This window comes from Amblyomma americanum, chromosome 4 (genome assembly GCF_052857255.1).
Source record: "Amblyomma americanum isolate KBUSLIRL-KWMA chromosome 4, ASM5285725v1, whole genome shotgun sequence".
NCBI classification, from domain to species: Eukaryota; Metazoa; Arthropoda; class Arachnida; order Ixodida; family Ixodidae; genus Amblyomma; species Amblyomma americanum.
The window spans coordinates 221,595,479-221,612,602 of NC_135500.1; the positions used below are offsets into that span (position 1 = coordinate 221,595,479).

Here is a 17,124-nt window from a genome sequence, read left to right on the forward strand (position 1 = left end):
CCGTTGGTGCGTCTCCCATCGACTGGGTTATCGGCGTCGATGGCACAGGGCGACTGTTGGCCTCGCTGCTGGAGTAACGTGGTGCAAGATAGCGCGGCACCTTTCCGTATGTTCAGTTGGGTGCTCTGCTTCTCCCGCTGGCCGCCGTCTTTTTCTCGCCGTAGGAAGCTTGCGCTTCTGTTTTCCGAAGCCGTTCTTCGTCGAAAATTTCTTTTCAAATGAGCGACAATCCTTTACTAACTTGGGGGCTTTCAGAAATCCGAATTCTGCGTGTGAAATGAAGACTCTGACGTGGTTTGCGAAGCAGAAAACAGAGGGCTGCTGTGGTTGCCAGCTTGCCCGCTGCCGCAGCAGCAACCAATAGGGAGGCCTTTTCAGACCGGCAGCCAATCGGAGGCCTGCTTTCATTGGAAGGCCCGTGTGACCCCCTCTGGCATACCCGTGCTTCTTTTGTGTTTTTGCGACTATTACAAGATGGCGACGACTGAAGAATTCAGAAACAGAACGGCGGAACTTTGAGCTTTCAAACGACACCTAGATGGCGGTGCCCGGTGGTGGGAAAGACGAGATATGGCTCCGCGAACTGCGGTGATTTTGCGCGATTTATAACTGTTTTCTCGCCCTGCGCACTGACAAATTAAATTTTTTCGGGCACTTTTAGTGCGTTTTCAGTGAAACCATTTTGATAAAACGTAGATTGGGTGTTGCAGATACCGAAACGCATGATTTTCAAAAATCGTTTTTTTCCGTGATTTTCGCGATCTGATCGCCGCGTCCCCCCTTAAGCTTCAAGACATGGAGCCTCTGGCTTGGCAAGGCATCGTGCAAGTGACTGCTGACGAGTGGAAGAGCTATGCGGAGCATGATCTCAAACAGGAAGATGTGATGAGCAAAACTGAACCACATCATCAACCCGGAGGACACAACAACCAGCAGTGCTTATCTGAGTTCCAATGAGGACATTGTGATGTGAACCCCTCGAGTGGGTTAGCGTGGTTCACTACTTGTGTGAGTACAAGTTGGGATCATTCATTACTGTTGCAGCGAGAGTAGCGAAAATGAGAACGAGAACTTCTCCAATGAGCTATGGCAGACGCCATAGTGGAGTGCTCTGGATTAGTTTTGACTGCTTGTCAAGCTTGATAATCACACAGCATACGGGCTTGTTTTGCATTTCGCCTCCATCAACATACGTCTGCTCCGGCCTGTATTTGACCCAGCATTGTTGGGCAGGGGCCACACTGAAGTAAATATTTGTGTATGCATGTGGCAGAAATACTGATAACAACTCTGATGTGACAGCAAATGAACTGATATGAACTGGTGGTGACAAAAAGAAAAAAAAAGTTGGGCTAGTCCTTTTGGAATGGCTTTGGCCTTTCCAAAAAGCAAACAAACAAAAATTTAAAAAAGACACCAAGTGCCACCTGTTACAGAGATAAAAAAGCTAAACGCACTAGTACACCCTTTTTGACATAGATGGAGCCACCGTTCAAATTCATTGGGATGACAGACACATAAGAACAATTATGTAGCGCGTTCTATCCTGATTGGCTCAGGATGCCCCTACCTTTTGCATTGCTGCAAACAGCTTGTGAGACGGAGTATAGTCACCCGTGTAGCGAGGCAAAGCCTGCCATGCGGGCATAGTTTGGTGCTCGGCTGTTTGATATATCCGTTTTATGAGAAACCACGGTGAACATATAAAGTAAGAAATATATGTGTTTGTTGAAAATATTTAGGAACAGTTTGATGGAGCCAATAATTCATAATATTCACGTATATTATAGCAAGGTTTCGTTGTCAATTACTTGGAAATGTTTTACAATGCTTTGAATTTACAAGCAATTATTTCAGAAGACATTTGAGGTGATTTAAGGCCAGCCGGAAGACATCCACAGCTTTCATGAACAACTTTGGGCTATTGTGAAGTGTAAATCTGAAGTCTTTCCCCTGGCTTCTCTTGGGGCCGAAGTAGATTTGGGCAGGTGGAAGTAAATCTTGTCCATACAATGCTGAGACACTACAAACACCAGACATATCATTCATGACATCAGTGCGATGCATAAAACGACTCCACGAGCAAAAAAAAAGACAGCAAGTGGAAAACAAAGCCTACAGGTAGTCAGGGGCCCACGTTTCATGCTGAGATTGTGCAATTTCTTCGCCACACTCAAATTCCAGGGATGAAATATTATCGTCAAAGTCACTGTGCTTGAAGCACCGAAATAATCTGCTGCAAATGCAGCAGAGTCGCACGGAGCGGGATTTTTTAGAGCACGCGCCTTTTTTGCGGCTGATGGGGCCCCGCGAGTGCACTACACTGGAACCTCAACTTCAAGTGTATTTCAAAAATTTCTGCCTTACGGGAAAAATACAAACTATGCAAGAAATGAAAGTAGCGTGTCTAAACAACAAACTGGATCATGCAACAAATCCTCGCTGGCTTCAGTAGCACTGAAATCATGCTTTGAATCCATTGATCACCAGGCATCAATGCGAAAAGTGACGTGGTGGCGAAAGAGTTAAACCAATCCTGTGATTTTTGTGGTTGCTAGCTTTACTCGGCCTGGATTAGTGAACAAAAGCATGGGTTACAAAAATTGGAGCTGATTATTTATAAAACTTGTATTGCAAGCTTTGGCTTGCATAAAGCTTATTGTTAGCTTGAGCTTTCTCATGTATGCAGAGCATTGTGTGCTGTATCTTGCATCTGTGACATTGTTAACCTGGTCTAGAGTAGCATAGTAATATGAGGCCTTTTATCTTTCTCTGAAGTCACCTTTTGGCAATGGGTATTTTCTTGGAAAACAGCGTGGCTTTTTTTTTTTTAATTTTAAAATGCACATGGAAAACTTGCGAAATGAAGTTACAAATGGAAAGTTGAAACATTGACTAGAGGACTGGGGCTCCTCCTCCTCCTCAACCCTTGGTTTTGTGCTGTCCTGTCCTTTCTCTACGGTGGATCCCCAAGAGCAGAGAATTCTTTCGCTCAGGTACCACAAGAACACACCTGCTGGAACAACAACTGGGGATGGAGCCAACGATGTAGACGGCATGGATCCGGAAACGGCTCCAGAGGCGGCCGCCGTGCTGGACTCCATTCCAGTTGCCCTCAGTTGTGACCAGTGCACCTTTGGCTGCTCCCAGCCCCTGGAGCTGGCACAGCATGTGGCATCCAACCACCCTGCAGTGCCAATCTTTAGGTATGAGGGGGGAGGAGGAAAACTTGCTTCATGGTCTTTGGACAGGTGATGAAAGTAGCTGAGAGCCAGCTGCAAGCGCTGGCAGCACGAAAGCACTTGTTGTTTGCTAACCCTGATCTAATCTTGCGTGGCAGCAAGCCAGAGAACATTACTGCTGGTGAACAAATGATTAAATGGCATTGGGCACATGTGAGCACTCTGGCCCGTGCCACTGTTGTAGTCTTCTATTGCACCAAAGGGTTCTGCAGCATCTGCTAGTGGTCACCTTTGGTACTGTGTTGCAGCAAACTGCTGGCTGAGGAGGTTTCTTAGTAGTGCTTCCAGATGCTATCAGTGTGGCTCTGTTCAATTGGCACCTCTTTCGAAGTGCGGTCTGATCATTTTCTAATGTGTGTGCAAATAAGGGTCCTCATAACCCCTATATATTCATTGGGCATGTGCAAATAGTGGCTTTTGGTTCAAAGCGAATAGTAATTTTCTTCAAATAACTTTGAAGCGAATACTTTGAATACTTCTGGTGGCACACAAAAAAAGGTTGAACGGCAGAATAAGCATTTTCAAATGTTCTATTTCTCGAACACACGTGGCCGTTACATGACAAAAAGGGAGTCTGCATTGCCACACTCATTGAAGCTGTACCAATCTTCTGCAAGAAATGGCCATTGGAAATTCGAGGAGCTGACCTGCATGCAGTGCTAACGTATCAGTAGGGTGTGAGACCTATATACACCGGGCATCCAACTGCTGCACTTAAGGGGAGACCGCAGGTCTTGAAAGGATCAGAAAATGTGAAAATTTAGATTTTGCAAAAATGGCATATTCGTGATCAGTACACTCAGTTCCCGCCTAAAAAGTTTCAAGAAGTATATTCGGTCTCCAATTACTAAAATATCTATATCGCGCCTACGAAGCTTTAAAATGCCGATTTTGGAGCGAAATGCGGCAGGACTTTGTGCCTGTCGCTTCCTACGACCGCGTCCCTGATGGCCACTGTCATGGTGCAGCTAGTGTACATTGTAGGAAAGTGTGCCGCGCTAGTTTCGTGTTTCTCGACCGAAGCGAGTGAGCAGTGGTTTGTTTTTCGAAGTTGATCTGCAACAGGACGGCTCGGGTAGACCGATGCTGTGTGCTTTTTTTATTATTCTTCCCAGCTAGCTAGCCAGAGCAGCTAACAGTGACGCATGTGTTTGGTATTGTGTTCGTTTCTTTTCGTTGTAGTGTCTTCTGGTTAGCCACAGTGGCTTACATCGAGGCGAGGCGTGCGTTTAATATTGTGCACTTTTCTTTTTTTACCTTAAGCCTGGAAGGTGCGGGAAAGTGGGAATGCAGCGAGATGGGCACGCAAAGGAGAGCACAGAGGGTTGGCTGTGTGGCAGCCGGACAGATCAGTTGTGTGCGGCCGGCGGTGGTTCCAGGGCTGTGTAGTTGGGGACGTGAGTTCCTTGAGTGGCGGCCAGACAGGTTGGCCATGTGGTGGCCGGCAATGGTTTTATTTTTACTTAAAGCAGACAGGCGGCTTTTGTAAACCAGTTGTGTACATATTGTAATAAACAACTTCTCAAGGAAAGCCTTTCAAGTGTCTCACCCTCAGAAGGCCTGCATATCTGTTTGTACTCACCAGTCGCAAAGTACGTCCCCAGGGTCACTCACGAGCCACTATGAGCGCACCAGTCGGCCCGTGGATTTTAAAAAACACTATTTTTAAACATTTTTAATGAATCGCCAGCTCCATTCTGAGGACTCATACTTTGTGTGAATGTTCTACAGCATCTTCTAAACATTGAAAACGTTTATGAGCGACATTGAATTCATTGCATAGAGGGCAAGAAAATACACACTATTGCATTTAGTGTGCTTGCAAATTCAGGGCACAAAATCGAAAGGACACACAGCATAAAAAGTGAAAGGTGTAACCGGGAACAACAAAAAGCATGTGCAAGATGGAAGTCATGGTGCATCAGAGAAAGAAAACGGGCATGAATTGCCTGTTTTAACACATCTTTATAATTGAGATTGATAAGCAGAAGATTGTTAGCATAGGAGTGGCCTTATTGCAATATAAATAGCAACCAAATATAGAAGGAAAAGATGACGCCTGCGCGGGAATCATTATTTGTTGTCCTAGGTACCTGGGGCTGTATTCCAAGTTTCTGTCATAATAAAAACCGTCATAATCTGCCAAAGTGGCCACACCTGATTGGTCAAAACGCCGGAAGCAGATGTCGGTTCGGTTGCATATGTGAGCGGCGGCACGATGTCACTGCATTGTGGTTGCCTCAGCGAAAGAAATATCCAGCGGTGCTGTTGCTTTTTTGCTGAGAAATGCGACAGAAGAAAAATTCAGTCACAAGACTAGTTGCACATCGGATTCCACTATAAAGGGGTAATATCAAAGCTGCTTTATTTACCCAATGGACTTCAACAATTAGAAACAATAGTTCAGATACTCTTTTCTGCACCATAAAGGCTGGAGGTGGATTTAAAGAAGAAAATATTGTATGCAACTATGGATGGCTTTTCGTTGACAGAAAGCGGCTGCTACAGCCGTCGATCGCCTGCTGATGTATTTGGGACTCAAAGTGTGCTTGTAGTGATTCCAGAGTTACTTGAGTTGTGGGTGTCTTCATTTGCCCAAACGCTTTGCTTTGTTTGTTCTCCTGCTGTGCTGCTGCTGCTGCTGTGGTTGCTTTTTGATGTGCATTATTACTAGCACGTGTCTTCTGGCGTACCCCACTCCTGCTTGGGCCATATTTTGGCCTGCGGTTTGAGGTGTTTTGCCAGCACACATTATGCTACCCTGCCTATCCTGTCTGCTGTTTTCGAGTGTAGATCAGGGATCCTCACACTGGTTTCCTTGAAACCCTTGGGCACCTAGAAGTGGTTCTCTAGGTTCCCTGAGCACCTAAATCCATGCATGCTTAACCAATGTGTTTCCTTTACACCGGCTTTATTTTTGGACTAATAATATAGTAATTGCTTGCAGTATATTGTTGCACTATACAGGCAGTCATGATTCATTGTATTTGGGCATTTTTGAGGGCCTGTGCATCTGTGCTCTTTTTGCATTCATGTTAGGCAGGAAAGGATCCTCAACTCTTTTTGAAAGCCGTTGGGGTTCCTTGAGGCTTCAGACGTTGAGAACTCCTGCTGTATGTTATGTGCCCGTTTCTCAGGTGCAGGTGGTCAGGCTACGGTACTGTGTCTGCTGCTGCCTATTTAGCCTCCTTGTATGGTGCCAGGTAGTACCAAGCAGCCGTGTAAAGCATTGCATAGTATGTACTCTTGTTCTTGTTTGCAGGGTGGACCAGCACGTTTTGTGAAAAGAGCAGTAAGGGCCCATAGAGTTTCTCAAAGCTAATTGGAGCCAAAAGTGGCGCTGCCATCTATGCAGGTTTCTTAGGGAGCACTTCACCTGTCCCGAAGCCAAGGTTTTCGCATTTGGCTTGGCTAGTGTTTAGCCGGAATCCTGGCTGCGCCGTGATACGGTGGCTAGATGTGTAGCCATCACAGCTGCCATGCTCTCCACCTTGTGCAAGTTGAATTCCTTTAAGGGTGCGTTTTGTACTTGCCACGAGTGAATGTCAGCTCCCCTTGTTTGGCAAACACTAGCCAAGTGAGGGACGGAGGCTCGTCTTCCTGGCATGCCTGTGGTGGGCACTGCCGCCAGTCTTGTTTTGACCCTGTGCAGGTGTGAAAAGTGTGAGCAGCCGTTCCTGAAGGAGGCTGAGCGTGACGAGCACATGCAGCTCAAGCACCAGTTGCTCCATGTGGAACCGACCTCGGATGGCAATTACGTCTGCCAGATCTGTGATCGGAGGTTGAAGACATTCAGCGGCTACTGGGGACACCTCAGGGGCCACACCAAGGCAGGTGTCACATACAGCACAGCACTCATAGTGTGTTTCAGCTTTCCTGCACCACAGCTACATTCATTGCATACCTTTTGCTGATGCCATTGTGAAGATATACAGGGAAAAAGTAAGGAGACTGAATATACTTTATAATGCATAATCTTTTAATACACCTTGCGTTCTTCAACATAAGAGCCTTGGGCATCCACACAGCAAGACCAGCAAGTTTCTGACTGCTTAAAGGCATCTTGGAAATCCTTGTCCGGAGTCTCATTGAGCACCTTCATTGTGATCCTTTGGATGCCTTCCACGGTGTCGTATCGGTACCCTTTCAACGAGCATTCCATCCTCAGGAAACTAGTCACTGTGAGGTAGGTCAAGGCGATATAGTGGCTGAGGAAGTGTGGTTATGCCTTGTCTGTTCAAAAACTCTTGACAGAGCTTTGTAGCAGTTTAGAACCCATGATGTGGTGATCTCACGACGCATGAGCACGGCACATTGTGTGTCTCTGGAGGACTTCCACTTAGAAACATGCACTTACTGTCATACAGGAGAGAATAAATTCCTTACGAATGATTTCCTTGCACTCGCTGAACACGATAAATTTCACTTTGGATTTATCCGTGCCTTCCCGGTGTGCCACTCTGGTGCGCCCATGCACCTTTGGTCTCCTGAGTGTTATGGAAACACCCACGTTTCATCTCCAGCATTAACTTTCATTAGAAGGTTTCGATCACTATTGACTCGTTGTAACGATTCAGCAGAATCACAGGGTTCAAAATTTACGGCACCAGTTTTGCGCTGGCCTTATGCAATTACAAATGTTCAGTGGCAATTTCACAAACTTGCGTTTTCAGAATCCCTAGCTCTTTTTCAATCATACGGACATAATAAATGCCAATCAGTGTTCACTGAAGCACGATCAAGATCAGCATTCGTAACCGTCAGGGATGGGCACTCGGACCATTGCTCATCATTGACGTCTTCTCGGCGGTCTGTAATTTGCCATTTGAACGCTCTCAGTCTTCACACTGATCATCACCATAGGCTGTCTTGATCATGTCGAAGGCCCCTTAGGGAACTTTATAATTTGAATGCAAAACTTCACTGCTTAGTACTGATTCAGTCATTGTTTTCTTAACACATCGATGAAACAGCACGCCTACCTGTTTTGCCTGCTCGAAGCCAGCTGAGCTCGTCATGTTGTGAGGCGGCTGCCCCACCTTCTCCCAAAACCAGTTTTCCAATCAAGTGCATGAATGTGCAATGCCACGACTTGTCTCCTTACTTTCAGGATATACCATGCATAATTTGCATAATGTGCATGCCCCCAATTTATTAAATGGGTTTATAGAACAAGTGCACTCTCTTACGTGGTCGGGAGTAGACGTAAGCATGAAATGCCTCAGTGCCTGCTCCTCTGTTATCCTCTCTTCCTGTCCCCTCACATCTTTCATTTCATTTCTCCATTCTGCCTGCTATCCTTTATTTCTGCTGCCCCAGCTCAGGTGCTTCAGTATCGATGGCATCTTTTCCTTCCTTTTTATTATTATATTTTAATAAAACCACTTACTACTACTACTACTCCGCTCAAGACTGTGCGGCGCTTTTGCTTGGCCCATATGTTTTGAGGAGTGTGCGTCGCCGCCATGAGACAGAGCGCTGTTGTTGATGCACGTAGGCACCAGGGGGCCGACAGAATGTTTTGCCAAAGTTCCTTTAGGATCTCCTCCACCTTATATTTCGTTGCGGTGCCAAGGTCAGCCATGGTGCACCAGCAGCGGGGAGCTAAAAGTGTATCATGCTTAAAAAAAAAAAACTTTTACTCACATATTTTGTGCTCCCTGCTGCACCAGACCACCGGCATGCATGCGGATCCATGCAAGGCAGGCTTGGTAAGATCGGTGTGGCTGTGTCCTCGTGCTCGACAACAAAAGGTGTGAGTAGCAAGGGGACACTGCCATGCCTGCCATGCCGCTCTAGGGCAGGTGTTGCTGCCAAGGCCAAGCCAAAGCGATGTCATACCTGACGTGTCAGAGGGCCGAGTAACACCAGCTTTTTTGAGTGAGAGTGTGAGACTGGGGCCTAGAGCACCGAAATCAGCATGCCTTGATTGCCTTGAGATAACGATTCCCCCCCCCTCCCTTTCTTGAGACACACCAACACACGAGTGGAAACGAGTCAGTGCCAGCTAAATAGCCATAAAGGAGTTAACAAAGAGGCAAAGGAAATAATGGCATCAATGACTGCACCGCATCCGTCCATTAGGAATTCTAAGGTCATAACACGAATTATGTATACGTAGGGCCTCTCATTTTTGGGTAAAATTCTTGCACTCCAAACAGATTTCTTAAAAATTTTGGAATCAATTTGGGGTCAGCTTTTGGCCAGCAAATGATGTGAGTCGAGTCAACATATAAGTGGCAATATATGGTATATACTGCACATTATGACCTTTGTAGAGTTTTTTAGGACCTGTTCATGATAAACTCGTGTTCCCCCTTTTTAAAGCCTTAATTTAAAGAAAAAAATTCGCAAATTACACAAGTCAATACGGTATATATAGGCACGTGCAAATATTAGATAATTTCAAATATTCGGTCGAATAGTAAATCGATATTTGATCTGAACTGAATGTTCGGTATTCAAAATCTTGAACTATTCATCATGAGCGAATAATGTTTCTGCAACTCTTGCAAAAAAATTTTCACCCTGCGGAGAAAAATGGAGAGCCCTGCGCACTCACTAGCAGGTGTTCGTGGAGTCGTTGCTTAAGTGCAATAGCTGCGCAACTATGCAATTGCTATTAAGACCAGCACTCGGGGGTCTCATAATAGGTCTCACACCTGCGCATGTAGGCCAACTCCCCAATTTTCGATGGCCCCTTTTGCTGGACATCGAGACGGTTCAATGAGTGCGATAAAGTTCAGTGCATTCTCTCTTTTTTTTATTCTTCAGGTAATGGCCTTGTGTGTTCGAAAAATACATCATCTTTAAAATACCTATTGCGCCATTCAACTTATTACATGCTAGAAGTATTCGAAATATTCGCTTCGAAATTATTCGAACAAAATTACTATTCGATTCGAATTCGCTTCGAACCTAAAAGCCACTATTCGCACATGCCTAGGTATTTACTATGTTGTCCGCATTGACTCATGGTTTGATGCCTCAAAGTGATGCCACTTTAGCAGTTTTATTGTAAACTAATATATTTAAGGTGTGACAACTCTCTTGAAATGCCAATTTTCTTCGAAAAAGACATGTTAATTTTAATTTGTTTATATAACCACAAGTATTCTACTACCCTTTGCACAAAAAATTATGATTCTAGCTGGTGCCGTACAAAAGTTACAGGCTAAATTGTTACTTGCACTGGGAAATGGTACCGGAAGAAAACAACAGAAAAACTGCTGTATGTACAAAGAAGACGAGGGAAATGCTTAAGGAGAGCTTTACTATAGGCACGGAGCATTTTAGCACTCTAGCACTTGGCTTGCTTGTCTATATGGAAAATTTTGTGTATAGAACTTGCAACCTTCACTTTTATTTTTCACAAAATGGAATTTCCTTCTTTTCTGTGTTAGGTGAACATGGATAATGTTGCATTCAGTGAAAATTTTCTCAAAACTTGGCACACTCATTTATATTACATACCAAGGCATGCAATAAAATACAACCTTTGTCCGTAAAGTTTCGAGACTGATTTATTTTCTTCTCTGGAAATGATTCCCCAAAACAAATGCTAATGCGTATGTGTAACGCCATCTTTTCGGGCTAACCTGAGCTATTTATTTTAATTGCTGTGGCATCCGTTAGATGGCGCTACATGTAGAAATATACGTTGTCACTAATTGTCTGCGCATTCTACTGTGAGTGAATGTGGAGAGATGGACGTCCACGTCAAACAGCGTGTAAACAAAATCCTGTGTGAAGCTTGGCAAAACAGCCACACAGACATATGAGCTCTTTCGTGACGCTTATGGCAATGAGGCATTATCGCTGGCGCGAGTTTTCGAGTGGCACAAGAGGTTCGTTTTGGGGAGAACGTCGGTGGAAGGCGACACAAGGCAGGGGCGCCCTACAAAATCACGGAATGAAAACAACATGGCTTGGATCAGGGAAATCGTACAGCAAGACCGCACCATTACATTCCGCATGCTATCAGATGCTCTCGGCATTAGTAAGGCAACATGCCACCAAACTTTGCATGAGAACTTGGGGAAACGAAAGCTGAGTGCCAGACCTGTGCCGCACTCCCTCACACAGGACCAGAAGGACACGCGGGCATCAGTGAGTGCTGATTTGCTCTCCGAGGCAGAGAAGGATGCTGCTTTTGTCGACAGCATCATCGCTGAAGGCGAAACATGATGTTTTCAATATGATCCTCAAACAAAGAGGCAGAGCACCGAATGGCGGTCCACAAGCTCTCTGTTGTTGAGAAAGGTGCGGCGACAGAAGACCAAAACAAAGATGATGCTGATAGTTTTTTTCGACGCCAGAGGTGTCATACACCCACCATGAGTTCGTTCCACAAGGGCAGACGGTGAATCAGGAATTTTATATCCGTGTGCTCTAACATATGCGTGATGCACTGCGACGCCGTCACCCTGACTTATGGGCATCTGGACAATGGAGCCTTCTCCACAATAACGCAAGTCTGCCCACTGCTCTCAGCGTGACAAAATTTCTCGCCAAGCACAGCATTACTGTACTTCCCCACCCGCCATACTCACCTGACCTCTCCCCATGCGATTTTTTCCTGTTTCCTCGTGTGAAGAGAGCCCTAAAAGGTCGCTGGATGGGGAGCGTGGAGGCCATTCAAGACGCCACGACAAAAAAGCTGACAGCCCTGCCAAAAGAAGCGTTTTCCAACTGTTTCCAAGACCTCAAGAAGCGTTGGAAGCTGTGTATAGACTGCAAGAGAGACTGCTTCGAAGGGGTGCTGCACAAATGATTTCAATGTCAAACGCATTTTTTTTTAATGGACTCAGTCTCTGAACTTTACAGACAAAGGTTGTAGGATTATCCACTAGTAATTTTTCGTGTTGTGCCCTGTTATCTGAATATCCATGCTTTCAGGAAGCCAATATTTGTGTATATTTTCAGTTTTTTTGCGATAATTGCCAGCAAACTCATCCCAGACTCTTTGCTCTGGTTCATTGCACAGCTAATAGGTAGACCTGCATAAATTCTAAAGCATAATGGTGTGTATTAGATTGTTTGTTAGGTAGACCTGCAAAAATTCTAAAGTATAATGGTGTGCATTAGATTGTTTGTTAGGTAGACCTGCAAAAATTCTAAAGCATAATGGTGTGCATTAGATTGTTTGTTAGGTAGACCTGCGAAAATTCTAAAGCATAATGGTGTGCATTAGATTGTTTGCGAGTTATCACTGTTGGCGTGAGGGGAAATTAGCTCTTTTCAAAGGAACGCGTTAAGATTAAAAAATTGAAGATATTTTTCCGAAGCTTTATACTCACTGATGATGTTAATATGGTACATGTAACAATTCAAAAGAGTAAAAGAAATTTTACTTCATCAAACATTTTTCCTTCAAGAGTGGTGCCATATCTTAAAGCAAAAATGTGTGAATAGTGAATTTTCAGTTAGAAGCAAATATGAAGCGGATAGTTATCTTGTTCGCAAAGTTTCGAAGCGAAGTGTATTGTTTGCAGCTTGAAATGTAGTATTAAAAAAAAAAAGACAATTTATTAGAGATTAACAGCATACACCGAAAGGCGTGGTTTGCTGAAATCACTAAGACTACTGAAATAAAAAAAATTGGTGGTGGTTTAGCTCTGGTTAAACCAGGAGTGATGCGATAGCTATAGCTGGCCAAGTGGAACTTGCTCAGTTGAATTGCAAATTCAGTCTTTCGCTGCTCCGTTTCGCTGGGCGTTCCTTCTTCATCTTCGTGCCACTTGACACGGTGCATGCGTACAGCTGTGGCAGCTCGGTTTCACCGGCATCCCGCGCCGCCTGTAGCAGCAGCTGCTCCACACCACGTGGCTGTTCACGTGACCAACCATGTGACCAACCACGTGATCAGCTACGGCGCCTCCGCCGGCAGCTGCTCCACACAACGTGACCAACCACGTGATAGTGTGGCGGCCACAGGGGGGCGCGCCGCCACATAGTGGCATGCAGCCGCAGGTTGGCAGCGCCACCATGCTGAAGGCCCGAAATGCTACCGTAATGTAGCTATTGCTACAAAATTGGCGGTGGTTTAGCTTTGGTTAAACCTGGAGCGACGCAATAGCTACATCTGGCCGAGTGGAACTTCGTCACGTGACCAACCAAGGGACGAACCACGTGATCAGCCACGGCGCCGCGCCGCCGGCAGCTGCTCCGCATGTGACCAACCACATGATAGCGTGGCGGCGCCGCCACGCTGAAGGCTTGAAATGCTACAGCAATGTAGCTATCGCTACAAGATATGAAACGGAATAAAAATAAATGCTTTTGAAGTTTTGTTAGACAATGTTCAAACAGCAGCAAGTTGAAGTGCCTTAAGCGTCATATTCTCAGGCCCTTACCATGTGATTGTTTACATCATCAACAGGCTGATGATGATCAAAGTTGCTGAGAGATTTTTCAGACACTGAAATTTCGGACATGCCGCATCTGGTGCCGCAATTTCCTCGACCTCATTTGCACCTTGCACCACTGCCGGAGGAACCTACGGCGTCTGTTACGTGAAGGTCGAAAAATGCCAGTGAAGGCACCTTGCATGCACTGGCATGCTGCCATATACTAATCAGAGGACCTGCGATTTCTGGGATGGATCCTTGCACAGACCAGCCTGCAAGTTGCACGTTGTCGGCTTGGGCCAGCACACCCTCTTTGCACCATCAGATGCGCTGCTGTGTCCTTGAAGAGAGCAGCTCTAAGTGGAACTCATTGTGACACGGCTACTTTCGTCTTAGCACACCAAGAGGTAGCAGAGAAGCACGGTGGAGGTGCACCCCTACATCAAGATCGTGCTCTTCAAATCGTGAAGACTGATCAGAACGCTTCGCAGTGCCATTTTTCTCATGGCAGCACCTACAGTTACTGGTGTTTCACCTTTCAAAAAAATTTAAACTGTCAAAGAGTAAACGAACCTGATTCGAGGTTCGTTACCAGTGACACTGCCACTATTAAAGCCAATGCCGACGGACCACTTGCCTCGCCCATGTTGTTAGTTAAACATTCTTATCTCTTTCACCATCTTTGCCTTTTGGGCCTTCTGTGTGGAGGGTTCAGCAGCAGTTCCCACCGCAGCATGCTCGCTTTTTTATCTCAGCTTTGTCCCATCACTTGCGCTTGTCAGGGACACTCCGAACTGTGCAGCCACTGAAGGCCGAGTTTGTAGACATGGCCGCTGTGCTGTGTGCACGATTCGTGCCAACATCCAGAGTGGTGTGATCGTGCGTGTTTTTGTCAGAACGCACATATGACCATCGACTGCATCATCCAGCAGATTATTTTCTTGAATTCTCGAACTTCGAAATACTTTGAAAAATATTTGCGCTTTTCTAATATTGCTATTTGATTCGAGCCCGAATTGAATGCCACATTATTCTCTTCAATATTTGAAATGTTGGAATATTCCCACAACCCTAATTTAAAGTAGTTGATATGACTCTGATTTGCTGTGCTCATTGCTCTGCATGGGCTGCGTTTTTCTATTTGTTATCATTAGTGCATGGCAGCTAGCAGTGAATTTCCTCATTTGCAGTTGTGTAATTCCCACTACTCAGATTTTTTAGAAAGCTGTGCTCAGGGATTTAAATAGGTGAGAAACAGAAGGTGTTGTTTTTATCTAAAGAACTTTCTGCCTTTCTCTTGGTGGAAAGCTTGAGTGAGAGGGCTTTTTAAAGAACATGACAAGGGGGATAAATTGCGCCTCTATTCTAGTTTTGGGGCAGCTTTTTGTTGGCTTAAAGACTTGCCATTCCCAAAAGCAAATGCTCCATTTTGTTTTGGTTTCAGACAAAACCGTTCCTGTGCGATCAGTGTGGCCACCGCTACACCAGCCGGGGCAGCCTGACCAAGCACAAGCGCACTCATGACTTTGCCAATGCGACCAAGTGTCCACACTGCTCCAAGGAGTTTGCCACCCTGGACTACATGCGCAACCACGAGCGCCTGGTCCACACTCGCAACTTCAAGTTTTCTTGCCGGTGAGTCCATCCTCAGCAAGTTTGGGAATGAGCTGTGCTGTATGCAATCTGTAAATGCCTCCCACAGTCAAAGTGCAAATATCGTGATACATCATTCCGATGAGACTGGCTTAATAAACTACGGTAGACTGCCTTTAAAACGAACTTGAAGGGACCATGAAAATGTGTTTGTCTTACGACTTGCTGATCTTAACAGCCTTCCCCCCCCCTGCCCACTAAAAGATACATGGACATGCTAGGTGTGTCCAAATATGTGTTACATGGAAACAGTGAATAAAATGGCCTTTCAGCAAGAGGATATTTGCGAATACAGGATTTATTCATTTGCGCTTATCATCATCATTTAGCCTGACTAGGCCCATGCAGGGCAAAGGCCTCTCCCATGTCTCTCCAATTAACCCTGTCCTTTGCCAGCTGCACGCCCACCTAACTTTCTGCCGCCTCCTGCTATGCTTGCCTTCTCTTGGAATCCACTCCATTACCCTTAAGGACCAGCAGTTATCTTGCTTTCACAGTACATGCCCTGCCCAAGCCCATTTCTTCCCTCGATTTCGACTGGGATGTCATTTCGACTGGGATGTTCAAAAGGAGTGGTGTATCACATTCCCTTTTCTTGTGGCCGGACCTATATCGGTCAAACGGACCGCTGCCTTAATGTGCGCTTGCAAGAGCATTTTTTGTCATTGAATAAGTCGCCTTCATCTAATCTCGCTAAGCACTGTTCGAAATGCAGCGGCTGCAAGCCTTTGCTTGACCAAACTAAAATCTTGTTCCGACACCCTAATCAGCTAACCAGAGAGATTTCAGAGGCCTATCACATCCGTAAGAATCAGCACACGTGTGTTGCTGACCCTATGTTGGTTTTGCATGAAAGAGAGTTTTGTTATCTTGACGCACCTGTATGAGCACTTTTCCTGTCACGCCTGCGCGATGGCTTTTGTTTTGTTTGTGATTGTTCTTCCTTTTGTGTGTTTCTCGAATAAACGCACAGTTGTGAGTAAGCGCTTGTGTTGTTTGGTCTCCCTTGTCTGTTGTCCTAAGTGTGCTTTATATAATTTTTGAAAATCATTAACACACGTTTGTTCCCTCACCCACTCTGCCCGCTTCCGGTATCTTAACGTTACACTTATCATTTTTCTTTCCATGGCTCGCTGCATTGTCCTTAACTTAAGCTGAACCTTTTTCATTAGCCTCCACGTTTCCGCCTCGTAGGTGAGTAGTGGTAAGACTTTTCTCTTGAGGGATATTGGTAAACTGCCATTCATGATCTGAGAGAACCTGCCATATGCGTTCCACTTCATTCTTATCCTGCTAGTTACTTCCCTCTCGTGATCCGGATCAGCGGTCACTACCTGCCCTAAGTAGACGAATTCCTTTACCACTTAAAGCACCTCATTGCCAATTGTGAACTGCTGTTCCCTTGCTAGACTGTTGAACATTACTTTGGTTTTCTGCATGTTAATTTTTAGACCCACCGTACTGCTCTGTTTGTCTAACTCATTGATCATGATTTTCAGTTCATCTCCTAAGTGACTCAGCAAGGCAATGTCATCAGCGAATCACAGATTATTTAGGTATTCTCCATTAACTCTTATCCCCAACTGTTCCCAATTCAGGCCTCGGAATACCTCCTGTAAACAGGCAGTGAATAGCATTGGCGAGATCGTGTCCCCTTGCCTGACGCCTTTGCTTATTGGAATTTTATTGCTGACTTAATGGAGGACATTAGTAGCTGTACAGTTCATATATATATCTTCCAGTATTTTGACATAAGGCTCATCTACACCCTGATTCTGCAATGCCTGTACGACTGCTGAGGTCTCCACTGAGTCAAATGCTTTCTCATAATCAATGAAGGCTATATATAGGGGTTGGTTATATTCTGCGCATTTCTCTAT

The 17,124-nt window shown here is 45.3% G+C and overlaps 1 protein-coding gene across 3 annotated transcripts in view; it reads left to right on the forward strand.

The window, feature by feature from the left end:
* LOC144129433 (uncharacterized) overlaps positions 1-17,124 on the forward strand; it is a 99,574-nt gene that overhangs the window by 33,209 nt on the left and 49,241 nt on the right. For all 3 annotated transcript variants that reach the window (XR_013313919.1, XM_077663602.1, XM_077663603.1), the window contains exons 7-9: positions 2,997-3,206; positions 6,895-7,072; positions 15,036-15,226. Coding sequence is in view for 2 of the 3 variants with exons in the window: in XM_077663602.1 (XP_077519728.1) it covers positions 2,997-3,206; positions 6,895-7,072; positions 15,036-15,226 (579 nt within the window). In the remaining variant the exon portion in view is untranslated. The remainder of the gene's footprint in view (positions 1-2,996; positions 3,207-6,894; positions 7,073-15,035; positions 15,227-17,124) is intronic.